This window comes from Mycetomoellerius zeteki, unplaced genomic scaffold, assembly GCF_001594055.1.
Source record: "Mycetomoellerius zeteki isolate Tzet28-1 unplaced genomic scaffold, Tzet1.0 scaffold204, whole genome shotgun sequence".
Classification (NCBI taxonomy): domain Eukaryota; kingdom Metazoa; phylum Arthropoda; class Insecta; order Hymenoptera; family Formicidae; genus Mycetomoellerius; species Mycetomoellerius zeteki.
Window position 1 is genome coordinate 500,625 of NW_017257000.1, and position 19,620 is coordinate 520,244.

The 19,620-nt window shown below is 32.6% G+C and overlaps 3 protein-coding genes across 4 annotated transcripts in view; 2 read left to right on the forward strand and 1 right to left on the reverse strand.

Annotated features, from left to right (window-relative positions):
- The window catches only part of LOC108722480 (eukaryotic translation initiation factor 4 gamma), a 43,456-nt gene that overhangs the window by 17,065 nt on the left and 6,771 nt on the right, over positions 1 to 19,620 (forward strand). For both annotated transcript variants that reach the window (XM_018447627.1, XM_018447626.1), the window contains exon 3: positions 18,749 to 18,811. In XM_018447627.1, the coding sequence (XP_018303129.1) occupies positions 18,749 to 18,811 (63 nt within the window). The remainder of the gene's footprint in view (positions 1 to 18,748; positions 18,812 to 19,620) is intronic.
- LOC108722481 (pancreatic triacylglycerol lipase) lies at positions 4,831 to 17,105 on the reverse strand. Its single transcript, XM_018447629.1, has 6 exons — positions 16,984 to 17,105; positions 9,465 to 9,564; positions 8,985 to 9,133; positions 7,715 to 7,950; positions 7,276 to 7,519; positions 4,831 to 5,691 (listed from the first exon to the last, which is right to left on the reverse strand). Exons 1-6 carry the CDS (start codon positions 17,036 to 17,038, stop codon positions 5,453 to 5,455), a joined length of 1,023 nt encoding a protein of 340 aa, XP_018303131.1. The 5' UTR covers positions 17,039 to 17,105; the 3' UTR covers positions 4,831 to 5,452.
- Positions 12,579 to 13,040, forward strand: LOC108722482 (uncharacterized). Its single transcript, XM_018447630.1, has 2 exons — positions 12,579 to 12,756; positions 12,835 to 13,040. The coding sequence occupies exons 1-2, from the start codon at positions 12,579 to 12,581 to the stop codon at positions 13,038 to 13,040; spliced, it is 384 nt and encodes a 127-aa protein (XP_018303132.1).

The following is a 19,620-nucleotide window of genomic DNA, read 5'->3' on the forward strand; positions in this document are numbered from 1 at the left end:
TTTTTTTTTAATTTTAATTAGCGAGAATACATATCATTCCCTTATTTCAAAAGTGATACAACTTATGGAAGTTAAAAATAAAATTTTTTGACCTTTCTAATTACTAATTTTTGCTGAGCAAAATCTCGAGCTAGACATTTTACATATTTTACATATTTTAATTTAAAAATAAAATGTTATTGAACTTGTGAAATTGGGTTAACATTCCTCTTTTGATTTCCTAACGGTGTAAATATTCTTTATAGAAGACTTTTCTTTTTATTTACAAAAATGATATAACTCCAAATATGTCACTTTTGTGGAAGATATTATGATGATCTCTTTGGAAATCTTAAAAACGACACAAGTACTATTTTGCAGATAGATTATGAATTTAAGTTAGTTTACTTTTTGATATGATAGAGTAATCTTTACCTAACTCATTCATGAAAATAACTCGAAATCACATTTTTTTACATCGTTTTTATTTCTAAGTCTGGGAAAAATGTTTCATATAAAATTCATAAATGTTTCATATATAATTATATATAAAATATGTCCATATATATAACATTTTTTTCCGGGAAGGGAACGATATAATATTTTGCACACATCTCAAATATTCAATTCTCATTTCCTCTCTCCGATTCATACAAAATTATAAATATTTTAACATAATCATATTACCGCGAGAATGCTGCATATTTTATATTTTATTTTCCTAAAACAAAGTGAAATATGGAGCAGTCTAAATTAATTTTTACACTAATTTGATATTTTTGAAAATTCGAATAATTTATCTCGATGATCGAAGGTTATTTCTCGATTATTTCCTCGCATTGTAAATATATAGCGTTCTATTAAATATGCACGAGAATGCAGATTTGCATTTATCTACACTCTACAGTGTTGTTTCTGGCTGTCTGGGAAAAACAGACTCAATTTAGTTACTCGGGTTTCATTATAGGACAGCTTGGAATTAGAACGAAATGAATAGAATGGGAAAGGGTGGACGGTAGACAAGTTCGTGCACCCTTCGGACTTCGGACAACAGTCACGAATGTATAATGTCATCGGGTGTACCCTCGGAGTTTGTAATAATAAAGGTCTGAAATAATGACCTTTCCGAAAACACATTAAGAACAAGTGTGTGTCTGTTCGTGACTGTAGGCTCACGTCCTTCGTAAGGAGAGATTAACGAGACGCTAATGCCTTTGGCTAATGCCACTCTTGGACATCTGTACGATGATAATTACCTGACATAATCGAATGTATTTGAAAACTTTTTTTATGCTAAATTAATAAATCGGTGTGGAGTACAAAGCCATATAAAATAAGGAATAGTTGAATAACCAATATGCCAAAGTATAGCTATATAAAAAAATTAAAAAAGAAAAAGATTCCAACCCTTGGATTTCTTGGTTACGAATTGAACATTTTAAAAATATGGGAAACAGTTACAAACTCTATAAAAAAAGATAAATTTAATTGTAAAAGAAGTTAAATCCTACTATTATAGAGAGAAAAGATGTTAAATCCGTAAATCCCTACTGTGTTGCACTTATATATCTATCAGTCATATTTAATAAAAATGGTAAATATTTTATTCTAAATGACACTATTCTAATCAGCTAAAATATTTTGCTAGTTGTAAAATACATTCTATTTTAATAAATAGAAATTGTATTTTTCGTGCTATATTATACTATTGACTAAAACAATGAATTTTCCTTAATTTAAAAAAAGTCTTATCGATAACATCGAATAAGAAAAGCTATTTTAGGTTTTTGTTTTCTCAAAAAACATTTCAAGTGGAAATAATGACTTTTGCTAATGGGCTATTCAATTTATCTGTTATATCCACAAAGCTGTCATCATCTCATCGATTAATATTACAAAACAAGCTGCAGAGAAAAATGAGAGTATTATGTTAGCGCTTTAGGACACATCCTGTATGTGGTAAGCTTTACTCAAGATAAATGGTTCGAAGAATGGAGAGGAAGTATGAATGGTAGAGACAGAGTATAGAGGAAGTACTCGTCCGAGTTTTTCTTCACGTGCACACGTAATGTAACCGTCATAGGGTGCACACGCGAATTGCTCGAATCTAAGCATGTTCAACAACGAGAACAAAGAAGGATCGATATCCACGACGCCGGCGGTGACGGTGGAGGTGGTGGTACGTTTCGTGTTTCGTTTCTCATTTCCGTAGAGGACAATGCTCCCAACGATGCAAGGATCGAATGGTCGATACATAACAGCGATTTTAGCAGCGCGGAAACCGCCGATGTTAGTTCGTTTCATCGATTCGCAAAGTGTATGAACGACGATAACCGCGAGAGACAGTTCTATTTCTTCGTTGGCTGGCAAAGAAAATTCCGCGCAAATATTAAGAAATTACAAAATCTATCCATAAGCTCCGGACTTTATTCATTATATTCTATGCAGAAATTTTTATACTGACTAATTTCATACTAAATAAATAATGATTAATAATTTTTAATTATTAAAAGTATTGAACAACAGTGCTTCTAATTCTGCGAATTTCACATATGTATATGGTTTTCTGAACCCATTCAATTATACATATCCTTTTGGAGCTGATAGTGAATCTATCAGTGGGTCTATTTTATTAATAATAATTAGAAAATTGAATTTTGTTTGACAAACAAATTTATAATTGAAATTTATAATTGATGGAGGATCAATTATAAATTTCTTTGTCAAAAAATTAAACAATTTTCTTTATGTTACATCTACAAAAATTTGGATTATTCTTATTAAAATAAACTTAACATTAATTTTTTTTATACAAGTTGTCATTTTGTTTCCTTGAAATTAATCAATACTTTTCCTTGAAATTAATCAACATATATTAAGTAGGTCTTACAATTATCAATGATTGTATTAATATTAAAAATAAGCAATTAATCACTATCTTTCAGTATTAAATTTCTGTAGATAGTAATTGAACTTACGAATTTTTAAGCACTTTGTATAAAAGATGCGAAAATGGAAATATCTATCAGCCATAGAGAAAAGTACAAAGCAAAATCTTAAAATTAATAAATTAATAAGTTTAAATTTTTTAAACGGACAGCGCCAAATTTAATTCTGCTGAAAAAAAAATTGTTTTTAAACCGATAAATTCTAAATAATAGTGAAAATGCACGGAAATTTCATACGTACTGTATATGTATAACCATGATAAAATATAGCTGGTAACGATACTCGAGGGAGCTTCTCCCCGAGAGAGAAGGAACCAACACCGAGCACGGTCGAACGTGCTGAAGCGTAGACTGCGAAAACCGCCTTACACCTTCCACGTAACGTGGTCTTTCAAGACTAGGGTCATCTATAACCCTGGCCATTGGATTCTTATCGACCTGCCCGTCGTACTGAATTTTTCAGTGTACATGCCGGGTTGATTGACCGCCGGCCAGATCCCACGGAGTCTATGTCGTTCGTGATTCTAAGACTTACCGTATTTTCAACCCTGTCGATTCTCCTCAACGTCTCTTTCTCGAGAGGGAGAAAAAGGGAATTCTCTTTTTCGCTTTAAAAAACAATGCGCGATTTTTTCGCTTTCCACGCGCTTGATTACATTGGCTCATTACTCATTCTGCGAAATGTATTCCAAAATCGAACAATGCAGTTTAACGGTACGCGATCGTGAAAGGTCACGGTGCTATCTTCCAGATGAGTCAGGGAATGTTTCTGTCGTATATAAATCATCTTATCGATCCTTTAAATTGCATTCCGACCACTGAATGTTATATTATTCTGTCTACAGTTCGTCTAACTAGTGTTATTGTTTCATTCTATATATTTCAATAGTTCACATTTCGTGTCTTTCAGAATCGCTGATATGTTATACCTTTAAAAGAAACTTATAATACAATTATATAACTACTGGTAAAATTTAATGAAGAGCTATCTTTGTGGACTGATTTTAAAAGTCTTTCGCGAGATATTTCGAAAAAATTACTCCCGTAAAAGGACGGGAAAAGTTATCTTCGTTTAATGAGCGTTAAAAACGGCAGAGGAAATTTTCTCAGCGACGACGTGTAATTTGGCTTGTCTCGAAACTTAAGTTCGACCAGAGCAAGTTCTATGAAGTTGAACGAGTTTCGCGGAACCATACTTTCTTAAGAGGACAAACTATGGACATCTATAAGAGGTAGAATTCTTAAACATTATTAACGGAGACAAACTCACAGTATATTAATTTAGTCATAAACAATCTTTAAAAACACATGAACATAGTCGTAGAGAATCACTGCGTTTCATAATTCTAGAATAGTGCAGAATAAGAGCAATACCAAGCGATTCGTTCGGAGTTCTTTTAAATATTTCCAACTTTTCCAACACGCTCCTGGTTCTTCATTGGTATTCCCTCAAGCTGTCATTTGTAATTTTTAATATGAGCACGTGCTTCCTCTTGTTCGAAGGGCATATGGTTCCAAAGATTTTCTCATCGATTACCCAAGATGGAAAATAATAAAATTCTTCGGCCTTGAAATTTACATATCTCGAAGGCAGGATGCAGAGGAAATAACACGAAAATTGCAAGTTGCTTCCTCGATTATTAGCGTTTTTATTCCGATATTCTATTTTACGCTTTATATACTTTTTCCACGCTATATAAAAATATCGTTAAAAAAAAGATATAAAATTAAATAAGATATTAAATTTAAATACAGTTAATCAATATCGATTCATTCGAGCGATTAGTATTGCGATTAGTATATTTGCATATAAATTTTCACACTCATAAAAGAGGCAATGTATATTAATAATATGAGTATAAGTCAAATATGTTACTACAAAAATCTGAATTTGTTTTTTCTACATGTCGTTTGTCATGTAAAAATGAGTATTCGTATATTTAGCAAGTCACGTTTCGTTATTGCAAAGTTCGGTCACGTATTTCATCTGTTATAGATGTATAACTATATAGTCATGTTATGTGACGTTTACTCGTAGAGCATTGACAATTAAAGCTAGAGTTAGAAGTTAGAACAATAAATGTTGTAAACAATGTGCTGCTATCTGGCACGAGATCACAGTGTTTGACATTAAAATAGTCGGCACAAGTTAGTTATTTTCCCTTCAACTTATCGCAATTTAGCTCAAGCTTTTCGATATCGTTGCTACATCAAACCATGTTCCATCACGAACTCTGCTCGTTTGTTTGTTATTTTGAGGAAAAAGAACTTCCATTGTCACTTTAGTAATTCTCCAAAGAAAAAGTAACACTAATTGAGGTCGCGAATCGTTTATAGAGAATACTGAAGTAACAGAAATACAGAAGCTTTCCCGCAAACATATAAGAATTACAAAAAAATATTTTTTATATTTTCCCACTGTCAAGCTTTATCCAAGATAATTATCCTGGCAGAAGCGATCGCCATAAAAAATCGTTCGCTTCTTAATCTGGTTCATCCAAATTAAAATTAACGAATGGTAACATTCATTTGTCAAGTTTGTGACCTGTCAAATTCATGGCGTACGGCGACCGTGAGTTCGTGCTTAAATAAAATTTGCCCCGATACTTGGTATCGGCTGCACAACCCATGTAAGCCTCAGGTTTCCACACGCAATTTGCCAAGATCCCGGGTCGCCATTTTGGGCATCGACTTGCGGGAAATCCATAGGGGTTCTCCACTGATTCCGCGTAATAACGCCACGCTCGATTGTGTCCACAGGTAACTAAACAGAAAACAACGATTTACTTGTAGCGAAACTTGTGACGGTAGATCAATTATAGAATTATAGATGCTTCGAAAAGCGATATTAACTTCCTGATGCTGACGCCAAAATTTGTAGTTACTGGAATTTTTGAGACCCATCTCAGATAACACTAAATATTCTATGAATATTTTTATAACATATTCCTAATTTCGGAATATTTCAATCGAATGTTTTATGAATATTAGGATTGAACAGAAATTCGTAATACTACTTTATTTATATCATGTTTACTTGTTAAAAAAAAAACTCTTGTAAATTTCGTTCATTTTGAACGAAGTTACAGCTGCTTAAATTTTGTAATTCGTAGCGCTACAAATTTTTGTTCCGACTCAATACATAGAATATTCTATTAAGAAATTCATATCCAAATAAAAAGAACATTCATGGAATGTTTCTCAGAATATTCGTAGAGTAGTAAATTGCACATACATAATGTACTAACTTTACAATATGAATAAGATCAGACCTAGATGTAAAAATACATAGAATATTGTATGAAACATTATATAAAATATTCTATGTATGTTCGTAGAATATTTATAATTGTGTCATTCAAACATTATGAACATATCATTAATGTTTAACAATATTTTCAGTATCTATAGAATATATAAGTATTCTAAATAAATATTTATAAAGCATTTCTATAGTATATTTATGTGCTATCTAGGATTTAATATATGTCAATTAAAAGGTACCAATTAATTTTAAGGAACTCTTATATAACAAGAAAACTCTTATTAAAAAGAATCAATTGCTAAGTTTATTTTAATATTAGGTTGATGCAAATAAAATGATTTTCTATAATATATGGTTTATTATAATATGTGGTGGTTTTCCAATATAAAAATTCTACAATATATTCTATAATAATTTTAAAAAATTAGCGATTATACTATTCAATAGAGCAAAGTTTCAGCTTTAAAAATCTATATTTTTTATTGCGATATAATTTTACGATTTTTAACGGAGTTATGAGCAATCAAAATCAGAATCCTCCTTTTTACTTAATCCGCGAGTAACTCAGGAACAAAAAATCGTAGGAACATTATTAAAAAACGATTTTGTAGAGAAAACTTCAATCTTTCACGATAGATAATGGTAGATAGTAAAAAATTTTCTCAATTTTTTTGGGCACGTGATAGACCTACAAAGTGAAAAGAAAATTTTTCATTTTTTCAATTGGTAGTTTTTTACATGTAAAAATTACGAAATTTACATAAACTCAAAAAATATAGTAAGTTTTTGAAAGTAAAGTTTCCAAGCTTTAAAATCCTTTTTTAAATTTAAATTTTGTTTATTTTGTTAATGAAGTTACGACTACTCTTAATAGTAATACAGAAAAATGTCATTTTATTTGCATCAACCTAATAACAATAATTCAAGTTTGCTGATGTAACATAAAGAATATAATTGAGTGGATTCAATACACTACATCCGTCAGCTGTGGAGAATTAAAAAAGAGAATGAGGTATTTCGAGAAAGAAAGATCTCAACAATAGTGAGAGAGCGCGCGGCTCGACATCGTAACGAGTTACTCACTGTATTGATTTATGATTTTCCTGAAGCCCATGCGAACGATGCTCTTCAAATCACAGCCGGGCTGTCGTCTCACGCCACCGTTCGGGTAAAAATCGACGTGACCAAGTGGATTTGGAAATCCAAAATTGCCGCCGTCAGTATGAATGACATCAACGAAGATAGCGTCGGCCCATGTCAAATGACCGTCCTCACCAGTATTCATGTACAATGGATAAGCCGGGTCCAATCCAGTAATTCTACCTATCTAAAAGCGCGTTTCTCAAATACACACACACACACACACTTAACATATAGTCTGTCGGTCTCGTCGATATCGCGTCTCGATTGAAACTCCTGGCACTAATGCAGTTCCGATAATGCGGCCTTCGATTAGTCGAGCGAACGGTGCAATGCAGTGTAACTGTGGTGATCGTTATTAGTGGATTCTACAGTATCTAACCTTTCGAGGTGCCAAAGCCTTCCCCGTAAAACCAGCAACTTCCGCGCCCAAACTGAAGCCGATCACATGAATTTTGGATAAAGATACAGCTTTCTGTGCGTCGAGCCAACTTATCATGTGCGCTAAGTAAGGTCCGACAACTTTGGCATTTCTCACTGCCGTTATGTACCATGGTAAGACTGCCAGTTTAGGCCAGTTTATCAATATCACGTTATAGTGCCCACGACGCAGATAAGCTGAAACAAAGAGTATAATTAGATTCACAAAATAAAAATGTTTAAATTATAAAACTATATATTAAACTATTAGTATAAATTAATGAACTGTAGAAACAAAAACTCTGAAATACTAAAGTCTTTGTATATATAAAAAAGTATGAAAAAAGGCATCGTTCAATCGCTTCACTTGATAACTCGATAACGTAAACCGTGTTTGTAAAAATTGAAAAGAAACCAAACAAGCATGCAGGAAGTAAAATTCCTCTTTTTTAAGCAAATAAACAAAGCGGCTCATAGCTGAAACAAAAAATAATTTTTATATCATAAAACTATATATCAAACTTTTAATATAAATTATTAAATTATATAAAAACGATAACTTTGAAGTACGCATAAAAAATACGTTCATAAAGAAAAAAAAAGCATCGCTCTCTTGACAACTTGACCGTAAACGGTGTTTGTAGAAATTTAGAAACAATCAAATAAACAGGAAGTAGAATTTTTTTTTAAACAAGGAATGAACAAAGACAAGCATTCCTTTGGGGCCACTAAAAGTTGAATTAGATCAACTTGTGCGCTGAAGAGTGGAAAACATCACAATTTACTGTGGCAAGTTTATGGTGTCCACTATTCGTCATTCTGACAGTCTCTTGAGGTTTAGCAAGATAGATCTGTAGATCATGTAGTTACTAATGGATTTTGCCTATTCGCTCACCACGAACTTTACGAGTGCAAAGAAAAACGAAGGCATCGCGATGACTTTTAAGAAGCTATTTTCGCATTCAGAGCGATACGTCGCTCTAGCATCACGTGCCTACCAAGAAGCTGGAAATGGCCACATACATTGATCATCATCAAAGTTTCGTGAAACAAGTTTAAATTTATTTCACAAATTTTTCAGATATTCTTAAAATCTTTTCCATGAGTGAAGCGCTGTCGAGTTTGGCAGAACGCTATTTTCCTTATGCATTTACATCAAAGCTTTTTTCGCGAATAATAACTTTGTATGCGATATGCTGCTTATCGGTTTTGGATATTTATAAGGTACGTACCATTTCGTATACTAATGGGACCTTTTCCTGAACTACTGTCGCTGTATCCGTGAATGTAAATAATAGTCGGGTGTTTATCGTCGAAGTTACTCTTTCGCAGCGTTGTGACATCATTAAAATCCAATACATTCGGATACGTTGGATTCCGCCTGTCGTAGATTAATGCGAAACGCAAGAAAAATGTCGCTATGATGAGCAAAATTTGTGGAATTTAATACAATCGATGGTGGACTCGTTGATTTGCGGATTTTCGAAAAACTAATCTTCAAATTCTGATTAATGATTAATTAACGGTCTAGTTTGAATCTTTCTAAAGAACTAATAGATTAACAAAATTTCTGATCAATTATTATTAATTTCCGTTTAATATATATCCTTGATCTTAATGTAACGATAGGTAACGACATTAAATCACAATTAAAGCGTTTGTGGAATAGGTACATTATTATGTGACAGTAATTCTGATTCATGAACGTGTACCTGGTATACAATAGAAATTGGACGTCCCGATTCAATTGGATGGGGCAGCAATAGAGGCACGTACCGGTCGGAAGCAGAGTCAGATGCAATATAGTGTCCCCTGTAACAAAAGTGAAGAGATAATATCTTTAACGGAAATCTGATGAACTAATCAATTTCAATCTCGCGATTATCGTATAAGACATGATATATGTATAACACTTCAATTGAAGAATTACAAATAACAAATATTAAATTCAGTTTATGGTATTTTTATTTTTCAATTGATTCAGCCAGGTTAAAAAATCCATTCGCTAGATACCGTCGGCACATAATATATTTCGAAAGGACCTATTGACTCAATCCTCTACGTTTCTGTCTTCCGTATTAAATTGTGCATAAAACTAACGACGATGACGATCGGCCTCGACCAATCGCCGCGGTCGTCGTCATTGAACCTGGCGATGGTCACGTTATGTCGCGTGTCGTATGACCGACGGAGATTGTCGGTGCGCGATACCCACCCTATCGAACAATCCCTTTAGTTCCCCTCGTCGTGCAAAATGTTTCCACGCGGAACACAGCCGGTTTCGCGGACACGCGAAAGCACTTATATTTATCTAAAAGGTAAATATGTGTTTCCTAGCTGTGTTAACTTCCGATGCCTTTGTGTTCAATTCATTTAATCCTTTGGAGTTGAAGCCAAACTAACAGTTAATAGTTACTGATGTTGTGGATGTATAAAGGCGTTTCTAACGTTTGCCAACGCCAACATTAGCAAATATGTGTATTATAGGAGGCGCCTTTATACACCCACAGCATCAGTAACAATACCATATATAATTATTCATATTGAATGTAGCTTAATATTTAGCGAATGTGTGCAAAGTTGGTATATACGGCATATATAATGGCTATGTTTAGACCGTAAATTTAGGTCGCGACCTATAACCCAAATTTGGCCTAAATTATTTAGGTCCTTTGCTGTAAACACTTGAGAGATGACTTGACCAGGTAGGATTTGGTTTTTGGTTTTGGATCTGAAATAGGCCGCCTGTAACTTCGGTGTAAATGCGCGCTATCTGACCTACGACTATCATTTGTTAGTCAAAATGACATAAAAAAAAATGAATAAACTAAGTATATTTTAATAAAAAATATACTTTTAATAAAAATAATCTAAATGTAGCTTATTTGTAAATATAGCTTAAAGAAAATTGAATTGTTTGACATTCTTGACAAAGAAATTTATGATTGAGTGAGTTTAATTATGGTCAGTCTTACCAACTTCGATTAACTTAATCGGCCGATTAAATTGCCAACTGCAAGACTTGAAAATATCCTTTTCTGGCGGGACGCCGAGTACCTACTCACGTGTTCGACTCGTATGGCTTTCTCGCGATTGAGAAATTTGCCATTAATAAGGACCTATGCTGTTATTATCACATCGTTCTTCACAGCTGCCATAAAATTAGGTTATGTTTTCAGTCTTGCAGTTGGCAATACTGAAATTTAATCGACTGATTAGTTTAATCGGAGTTAGCGATCGAGACCGGGTCATAAGATCCACGTCAGCTCTAGATTAAGATAGCTTCTTTGGGTTGTTAAGCAGAATTACCGTCTCTTTCAATCGATTAATATTTTAATAATCTACACAAAAAGAACAATTTTATTGAATACAGATCTGAAAATAATTTTGTTAAAGCATCAAAATATTTTTATTTTGGAAACTGATTAGTAGAATATAAAAATTTTTTGCAGCATTGCTCACCATTTCTTAGTTTCCAACATAATTATTTTGATGGTTTAACATAATTATTTTTTGTATTTAGTAAAATTTTAGATCATTCAACAAAGGCATTCTTTCCATGTAGAATCTACGTTTCTGATTAAATTCTGATTGAGCTATTGTGTTCAAATGAGTTAATCATCAAACAATGAACGTCATAATTTCCACGTGAAGTATAAACTCAAGAACAAACACACCAAAGTATCTCGTATCTATTGGATTGGAACTTAAGTTCGTAGCGTTACGAAAGCGCTACAAAATTCAAACAGCTGTAACTTCATTGAAAATGAAGAAAATTTAAGTTAGAAAAAGATTTTAAAGCTTATATATATATATATATAAAGTATTTACTTTCACGAGGTTATTATGTCTTTTGAGTTTCTGTGAGTTTGATAATTTTTTTCATATAGAAAGTACGAGCTGAATAAAATGGGAAATTTTCTTCTCACTTTATGGGCTTGTCACGTACCCCTAAAAAAAATTTGAGAAAATCGTCCACTTTCTAACGCTTAAAGTTTTCGCTATAAAATTGTTTTTTAAAAATGTTCCGAGGATCTTTTGTTACTGAATTATCGCGAATTAAATAAAAGGAGCATTTTGCCGTTGATTTCTTATAACTCCGTTAAGAATCATTGTTTCGCAATTCAAGAAATATATTTTTAAAACTAAAATTTTTTTCTAACGAACGGGGTAATTGTCAAATTTTTTTAAAAACATAAACGTAATACGAATAAGGTAGCGCTACGGACTTTTGTTCCAATTCAATATATCCCGCTGTTTGGTAGCGTGTATCAACGCAACGCCATGGAAAACACAAGAATAATTCGCTGTTTTTTTTCTACTTGGGCAACGCACGTGATGTCGTGTTCCGACATAATTAAGCTTGCACGGAAAACGTTAAGTGGCTGTCGAGTTTGCTTGCCCGCTTGCACTTCGCAACCCCTTACACCCTACAAGCGATATGCGAAACAACCCTATAAGCGAAAATGAACGACTTTTTACGAAAATTTTCGTAAATAATCGAACAACAGTTTTAATCAATTTATGAAAAAATATTTTTCGAGTATCGAGTATCGAATTCACATTATCGAAAAAAAATAAATATCATTATTACTCGACAGCACAGCAAATGTTCGAAATCAGGATTTTAACTCATGATATTTGCTGGTTGCAAAACTGCACTTGAATGATCAAGGCAGAACAAACAATTTTTACGATTAGTGAAAGCCTCTAAATATAATTTACGACCTGGAACTCGGGGATTTATTTCACGATTGTGTAATGGGATAATTAAACACATTTTCAAGTAGTCCCTCGAGAAATAGGTCACCGTTTACACTTTCGCCATGACAATTCACGATGCTTTTTTACGCCCGACTGCTCGCGCTCGAAACATTACACCACGGAAAACAATCGTGACCAATGGTTACGTCAACACGAGAATTGACGCTACCGCAGGATCTGTTCGTGAAAGAAACTTTTGCGATCGGAGAAACGTTATCTTTTCCAACAAACCGTTAGCAGGTGAGAGGAGTGAATGGGGATAACATAGAGATTGGACTTTTGCAATGTCGGTCATCGTCTTATGCACAACCGTTATAGCAAAACGTCAGACTTTTTATTATCGACATAATCAACATTACCAAGCAACAGCTATGCGCCTCCGCGATTTGCATCGGTTTGATGACGCTGCATCGAGAATGCATTTCTTGTGGCGCTATTTTTCGAACAGTGAGAATGTTTGCGATATCGCCGAATCAAAGACTACAATATCTTTTAATGTGACAATCGTAGAGAAAGATAAATAAAGAGTTTATTAATCCTCACCATGTATATGTTTTTTTAGTACCCGAACGTGTATACGTGGCTCGTTAACGTCCGGCGTGTTTTTTTAATAGATTAAATGGTTCAAAAAAAATTCATGTAGTTTCCTCAACTATTCTAAATGAAAGATTTACATATAATTTTACAAATCTATTTGTTTAAATATTTTATTTTTGCAAATATATAAAAAAAATGCGAGTACGGTAGTGATGTTTAAAAATTTGTAACTTTTGAATAAATCAATAAAATCTAATCATTAAAATATGTTTTTTACTTATAAAAATAGTAAGAAGCTCGAAAAAGATCATTTTCTTATTTATACGATAAATATGCATTGAGTGATCATTTATGTCCACGTTCGGATTTCGAATATCCGCTCAGCGAGAAAATGATGCCCTGTAGACGCTGCCAGGTTTTCACGGAAACTTTTCTCCACTCCACCAGGGCCTGATTAAGGTTTTTTTCACCCCTTAGCAGTAAATTCTTGCCGCCCCTATTCAACTCTCCAACGACCGTGTGCTTATAAAGAACAAAAAAAGATTTCTGCAAGGATAGAAGTAGCTTAGTTTTATTATTTTCACGTATACAGTACGTGCGTATATTTTATTTTTTACATTTGAACTTTACGTACTTTTTTCATGACAAACCCATTAATTGCACAATTATAATCTATATCGCGATTAAGCTCTGCTTCAATGCATAATGATGCTAAGGCATTTAAACGCACGTTGTTCTGAGTACTTCTTAAGTAATTTTTCACTTGATCATTGTCGTACGGACAAGGACCTTTGACCCGAACAGTTTGACACCATCATACAAAGAAAAATTCGGGGTGTAGTATTTACGTTCATACAGGGGATACAGAATAAGCAAATCTCGTTCGTGAAATATTTTGCATAATTCGGATGCTGATATTTCTTTTACATTCGTGTGCGCAAATGTTGTGCACAAAGATGCTGACATTCAATATCTAGCGTCACTTCTAGATCGTCGAGATCTCTGAAATAGCATTCCTGGTAATAATGGTCTCCAATCAGAGAGTCGTATTAGTCATCATAAGACATTACTTAAGACGGTCTTGAAATAAGAACGAACTATCAATACCGGCCGAAGATCATGAAACTCGAATTTAGTGATCGATGGACAATTTTCTCAATCATTCGCGTCTAGCAAAAAATGATTATTTTTTTTAGAACTTCTTTAAAAAAGGAAATTCCACCCCCTAAACTTGCCACCCCTAGGCATAGCCTAAATTAGTCTAAAGTGTTAATATGACATTGCATCCCGCAAGTTTTTTTAGGAGCAGAACGTTCGTACTCACTTATTTTCAAAATATTCATAAAGGCCATTATGCGTACAAAAATTTTAGTCGTAATTACAAGCAAATCGCAATCACCAAATCATCAAAATTACAATCTCACGTTTTCAAACGCTCGACTGTGATTGGCCGATGTGGTTCCAGCCTTACGACTAAAATTTTTGTACGTATTATGGACTTAATTTTAAAAATCGCCTGGACACAAATGATCTCCGTTTACACAGTGAGGATTAATATCCTTTCTAGGACAAGTTGAGAAAAAATGGTTCATTTAACTAAATTAATCGATTCCTGACTGAGGTAATATTTTTCGCAATAAATTAAATTATTTACAGTTCTTAAGATACCTAGATTAAGATCAAATTATATCTTTCTAAGATGCTTATTAGTATTCAAAATTATTAAATTGTTTGCTTGTCAATTTAATATGTGATATTACTAGTTCTGTGAATGATCTTTATGATTTCAAGACCGAAAAATTTCACGGTTTGCAGAATTGGAAATATAATTAATTCACTCTGAAATATTTAAGCATTAAGATCTATTTTGGCCGAAGATAGTTTATTTCTGTGTTAATTGATTTTATATAATTTGCCTTGATTTCTTTTAATGAAGAATATACATACATATTTAAATCTACATATTACATTTGATTTAGATACATACGTTCTTCAATGAAGGAAAGAAAGACAACTAAATTAATTTAATTAAATAAACAATTAATTTAGTCAAATGAACAACTTTTTTTCAGTATAAGAACATACAGACAATCGAAATAAAATATATAAAGAAAAATAACGTAGAATAGGAAAAATAATATAAGAGAAGAGAAATCCTATTTTTGGCTAAAGCTTGATTAATAATATTCATATGTAAATTTGCAAATACGTTTCCTTCTATAAAATGCGCGCCGATTCGATTTGTTGGACTTAAAACTCAATTATAAATTAAAGCTGTAAATAACATTATAAATCATATTCATTGTCAATGATTAACAATGGTAATAAATCTCTTAAAACACTGTAAAAAAATTTATTGCAATAAATATCCTACATTTCAGCTAAGATTTAAATCTAGAACTCTTGACTTTCCGGGACGGACGTTTTATCGTATAAAAAATAATATTTATAAAATTATAAATACAAGATATAAAATTATTTTGATTTATTTTTTTGATATCGGTCTAATTTCTACAATTAAAAATAATATAAATAATTCATAAATTATAAATAAAAAAATAACAAAATGGAGATAAATAACAATAAAATGAAATAAAGTAATAATAAAAGATATAAGATACAAACAGAAAAAAATAAAGAGAGTAATCAAAAGAAAAACAGTTAATATAATAAGAAAAATCAAGAAAACATACATATGAGCGGCCGAATGGAAAAACTAATGCAAGAAAGAGGGAAAAAAGCCATTCTAAAATATCGTGCAGCTCATAAATTATATTGTTTAAGACTCGTACATGAAATTTTGCGGTGCGTTACATTAAATTGCTATTAAGTTTAAGGGGTCACTGGATATAGTAGTTGTCAACAACGACCTTTAACTTTAAGCCAGGTGAAAGCATGCACGTCCTCGATTCTCGCACTAGTTACACCGAACGACTTGCAGCAGTAGTGTAAAAAAAAAGGGCCTGCACTTTAATTCCGCTGTGGAAAGCTCGAATTATCTCAAGAAAGCATGCCACGTGGCAATGCCGCCGTATCAGAAATTTATCGTAGCGTATAGCTAACCGCGTGAATGTATTTTCCGTACAGAATGCGTTACGCGTCCTGATTACCTGATTTCAAATTATATTACATTTCTCGAGCGATCTTGTACGTTCCGGTTGGATGAGAACTATGAGAAGCGATGCACACCATGCCGAATATGGTCACGCCGACTATTTACAATTAAAATAACTAACCAAGATTTGCGATCGATTGATAGAATACGCGGACAAGAACAAAAACAAAATCTAAAATATTTGACACAGTCGATTATTCGCTTGCGCAGTCGGACATATTACAAAAACAAATGCTCCCGTTACGAAATGGAATGTTTGCCAAATTCGTTAATTTCTTGTTTAACGAATCATCCATCATTGCTAATTGTCACCGGAGTCCAGTTGCATTTGTAGCACTTTTATTACTCGTTAGCATCGTTAGTATAAATTACGCTGGCACATGTACGGTCGCCTGTAATTAATGAAACGGAATTGCACTTAACACGATCATGTGCGCCGTTTGCACGGAAAATTCATACGAATAATTGCATGATCTAGTTTTGATCCGACGTTGATTTGTTTGGTTTAAAGAGTATTTTTATGTTAAATATATATACAAACACTGTTTCTTACATCTGACTCTCACTCGTATATCTTCTTCTGAGTTAATTGCACGTTTTGATAAATTATAATTTTAAACAATTATATAGAAGCATATAATTGTATAACAGAATATTAGTACACACACGAGATTATCAAATATAATTATTAAGTAGAGTATTGAAATATTAATATGCACGTTTAATTTATATTACAACCCATTTCATGAAAATAACTGGCACTCGCGGAAATTAGAAGAAATATCAAGCAAATTTGCACACTGGTAGCAATTTACCTCTTCGAACAATATACAAATGACAGAGCATAGGCACGAGAAAAGATGGGAGCATTGTCGAGCACCCGAAAGTTTCGAATGACACTGCACTCGGGAGCCTTTTACTGTATCGTCTTACGCCAGATTCGAGAGGAAACTGGCAGGAATCAGCAGCAGCTGATCATTTTGTAGTTGCTCCCATACCTTTATCTCGTGAGCATAACGATCTACTTTTCTCCATTTTTAATGCTAACCGGTAATGCTAACAGTAACATGCTAGACAAAAATTAATACGATATTATAAAGTTGTTTTAATTATTGCGCTTCCGGTATTTGTGAAACTATTCACGTCGTTGGGTCGAGAACAAAAGAACTTTTTATTTGTGCGAAAATAATGTTCTTATTTCTAGAAGAGACAGCAAAAGATTTTTTATCGTGCAACACTTTTTGCTACATTTGAGAAAAAAGTGTGGTATTTGTGATTATAATTGCATGGTAAAATAATTATGATTAGAAACTCTGTTTCTATACTTATTATCTTATAATGTTAATAATAATAATTATATTTATAGTTTTACAAAAAATATATACAGGATATCCAGTAAAGATTTAACAATGCTTAAAGATAGATTCCTGAGATCATTTTAAGATGGAAATTCTAATACCAGAATGTCAAGGAGTTATAATAATTTTTGAATTATAAACATTTAAAGTCAGTGAATCGTACCGCCTTAACTTTGTGCGTTCTGCAGGCGTCGTACAACGCAAAGTGCTAACAAAAGCAAGGGCTTATATAGTTACCTCTGAAATGGTTATAATTTATAAATTATAGTAATTTCTGTCTCACAAACTAGAGAAATACCAGAAGTGTTTATCGAGTTTTTCGATGCCAATTTTTTTTGATGATCTTGAGGCTAAAACCGTCACGGAATTTATCAACATGGTTTTGTTCTCGAGTTATAATATTGTATATTTTTAAAAATCCGTAAAATTTAACGCTTCGACGAATCGATTTCGCGTTCAAGGTTCGGAAATTTTTCTTGTTTTTAAATGTATTCTGATGTATTTGTTTCTTCTTTCAAACGATTAGAATACCTATCGATATTATAATTAATTTTTGCAACAATAAATTGCTATCTTTTGGACAAGAAACTGCTAACAATAAGAGACAATTAACATAGAATATACACACTGGGATAACAATAACCCTACGCATATCTTTTTTTTAATATTACGAATATCGACATAAATACAATAGTCTTTATCCCGTTCCTAAAAAAATTTAGACTCTCAGTGGCAGTCAGTCTTACAATAACGTGTTGACAAACTCATTGTCAAATCGCGTTTATTCTTCACGGAAAGCTTATCAAGGAAACGTTTAGAAAACATCTTTTTTGAAATAAATAGAACGTTTCGAAATTCCGTTGTCTCGGAACGTACGTGTCATTAATAGTTTTTGTGTGCAAAACAAATTTTTTAATCATTTAGAAACATTTTTGAAGAAAAAGAAAAGTTGCCAAATCTCGAATGCGAATCCGATTCGCAGAAGCGATTGTTCAATTTTTCGAATTTTAGGAAATTTATAACTCGAAAACAAAGCTGCATATTGACACCGTGACACGTATATTTTTTTGGCCTCAGGGTTCATAAAAAAGATTGGCATCGAAAAACTCGATAAACACTTCTAGAGTTTCCATTGTCAGTAAATTGGACGTTTCTTTCTTGAACAAAATTAAACTAAATTTGTTTATGTAATATCATTATAAAAAAAATTCTTCTTTTTCAGGACAAGTTGCTCACAAAACTAGAAGAAAACGAACCAGAGTTGGCATCTTCACAGGAAGATGAGGTAAGAAAAGAATCGAAAGTGGTAGAGTACGAATAAAAACATATTTTCTTAAAGCGCGATATTTGCAAGCGTTATAAGTTGTCTAATTGGCCATTCTGAAATGGCGAAATGAAATTGAGAGAATAGAATTTCCCCTTCTCGTAATCACTCGACTTTATTATGAATATAAGAAGAAACTATCTCTTTCCATCTCAATTGGCATCGATTAATACAATCGCTGTTTCTTCCTGTTGATCCTGCATTTTGAGATTCTCTAAGCACTTTGAGATTGTGTGTTTTTGTCTTCTCTACATCTAACATGTATTTTTATTAGTATCTATATTATTATGAAATTCATTTTCATATAGAAATAAAAAGCATATTTTTTTAAAGATTACATCAAAGTCTTCGTGCCTACATAAACATAAATTGAAGTTAGTCGGTAAAAGGGAGTTTAATGGAAATTACATTTGCACATGTAGATTAATTTATATCTTCATTAAATTGAAGTAATTCCTTTAATTGAAACTTTCATAATAATTCATTTGGAAAATGCCACATAAGCAGCCAAATGCAAAGTACATTTTAAAAATGTGTGCTTATACAGGGTGTTTCCAAATTAAATGGCAAAACTTCGGGAGCGTGTAGAGGAGTAAAAAACTAAGAAAAAAAGTCCTATAGACATATGCTCCTTTTTGCTTTGTTTCGCAGGAAATCACGAAAAAAGAAAAAAATATATTTAATTTATTATTTTAATTATTTTATTTATAAACTTTTTAATGAAGATTTTGTTCGAAATGTGCACCTCTTGCAGCAATACAAGCATTGCA

Bases quoted from the DNA above. Each gene is read 5' to 3' on its own strand.
- LOC108722481 (XM_018447629.1), bottom strand. From the start codon at position 17,038: ATGCTCCCATCTTTTCTCGTGCCTATGCTCTGTCATTTGTATATTGTT. The intron at 9,134-9,464 runs GTACACGTTCAT...AATCTACGACAG, and splicing joins CAATTTCTATTGTATACCAG to GCGGAATCCAACGTATCCGA. The intron at 5,692-7,275 runs GTGAGTAACTCG...TTTTCTGTTTAG, and splicing joins GAAAATCATAAATCAATACA to TTACCTGTGGACACAATCGA.
- LOC108722482 (XM_018447630.1), top strand. From the start codon at position 12,579: ATGACAATTCACGATGCTTTTTTACGCCCGACTGCTCGCGCTCGAAAC. The intron at 12,757-12,834 runs GTGAGAGGAGTG...CAACCGTTATAG, and splicing joins TTCCAACAAACCGTTAGCAG to CAAAACGTCAGACTTTTTAT.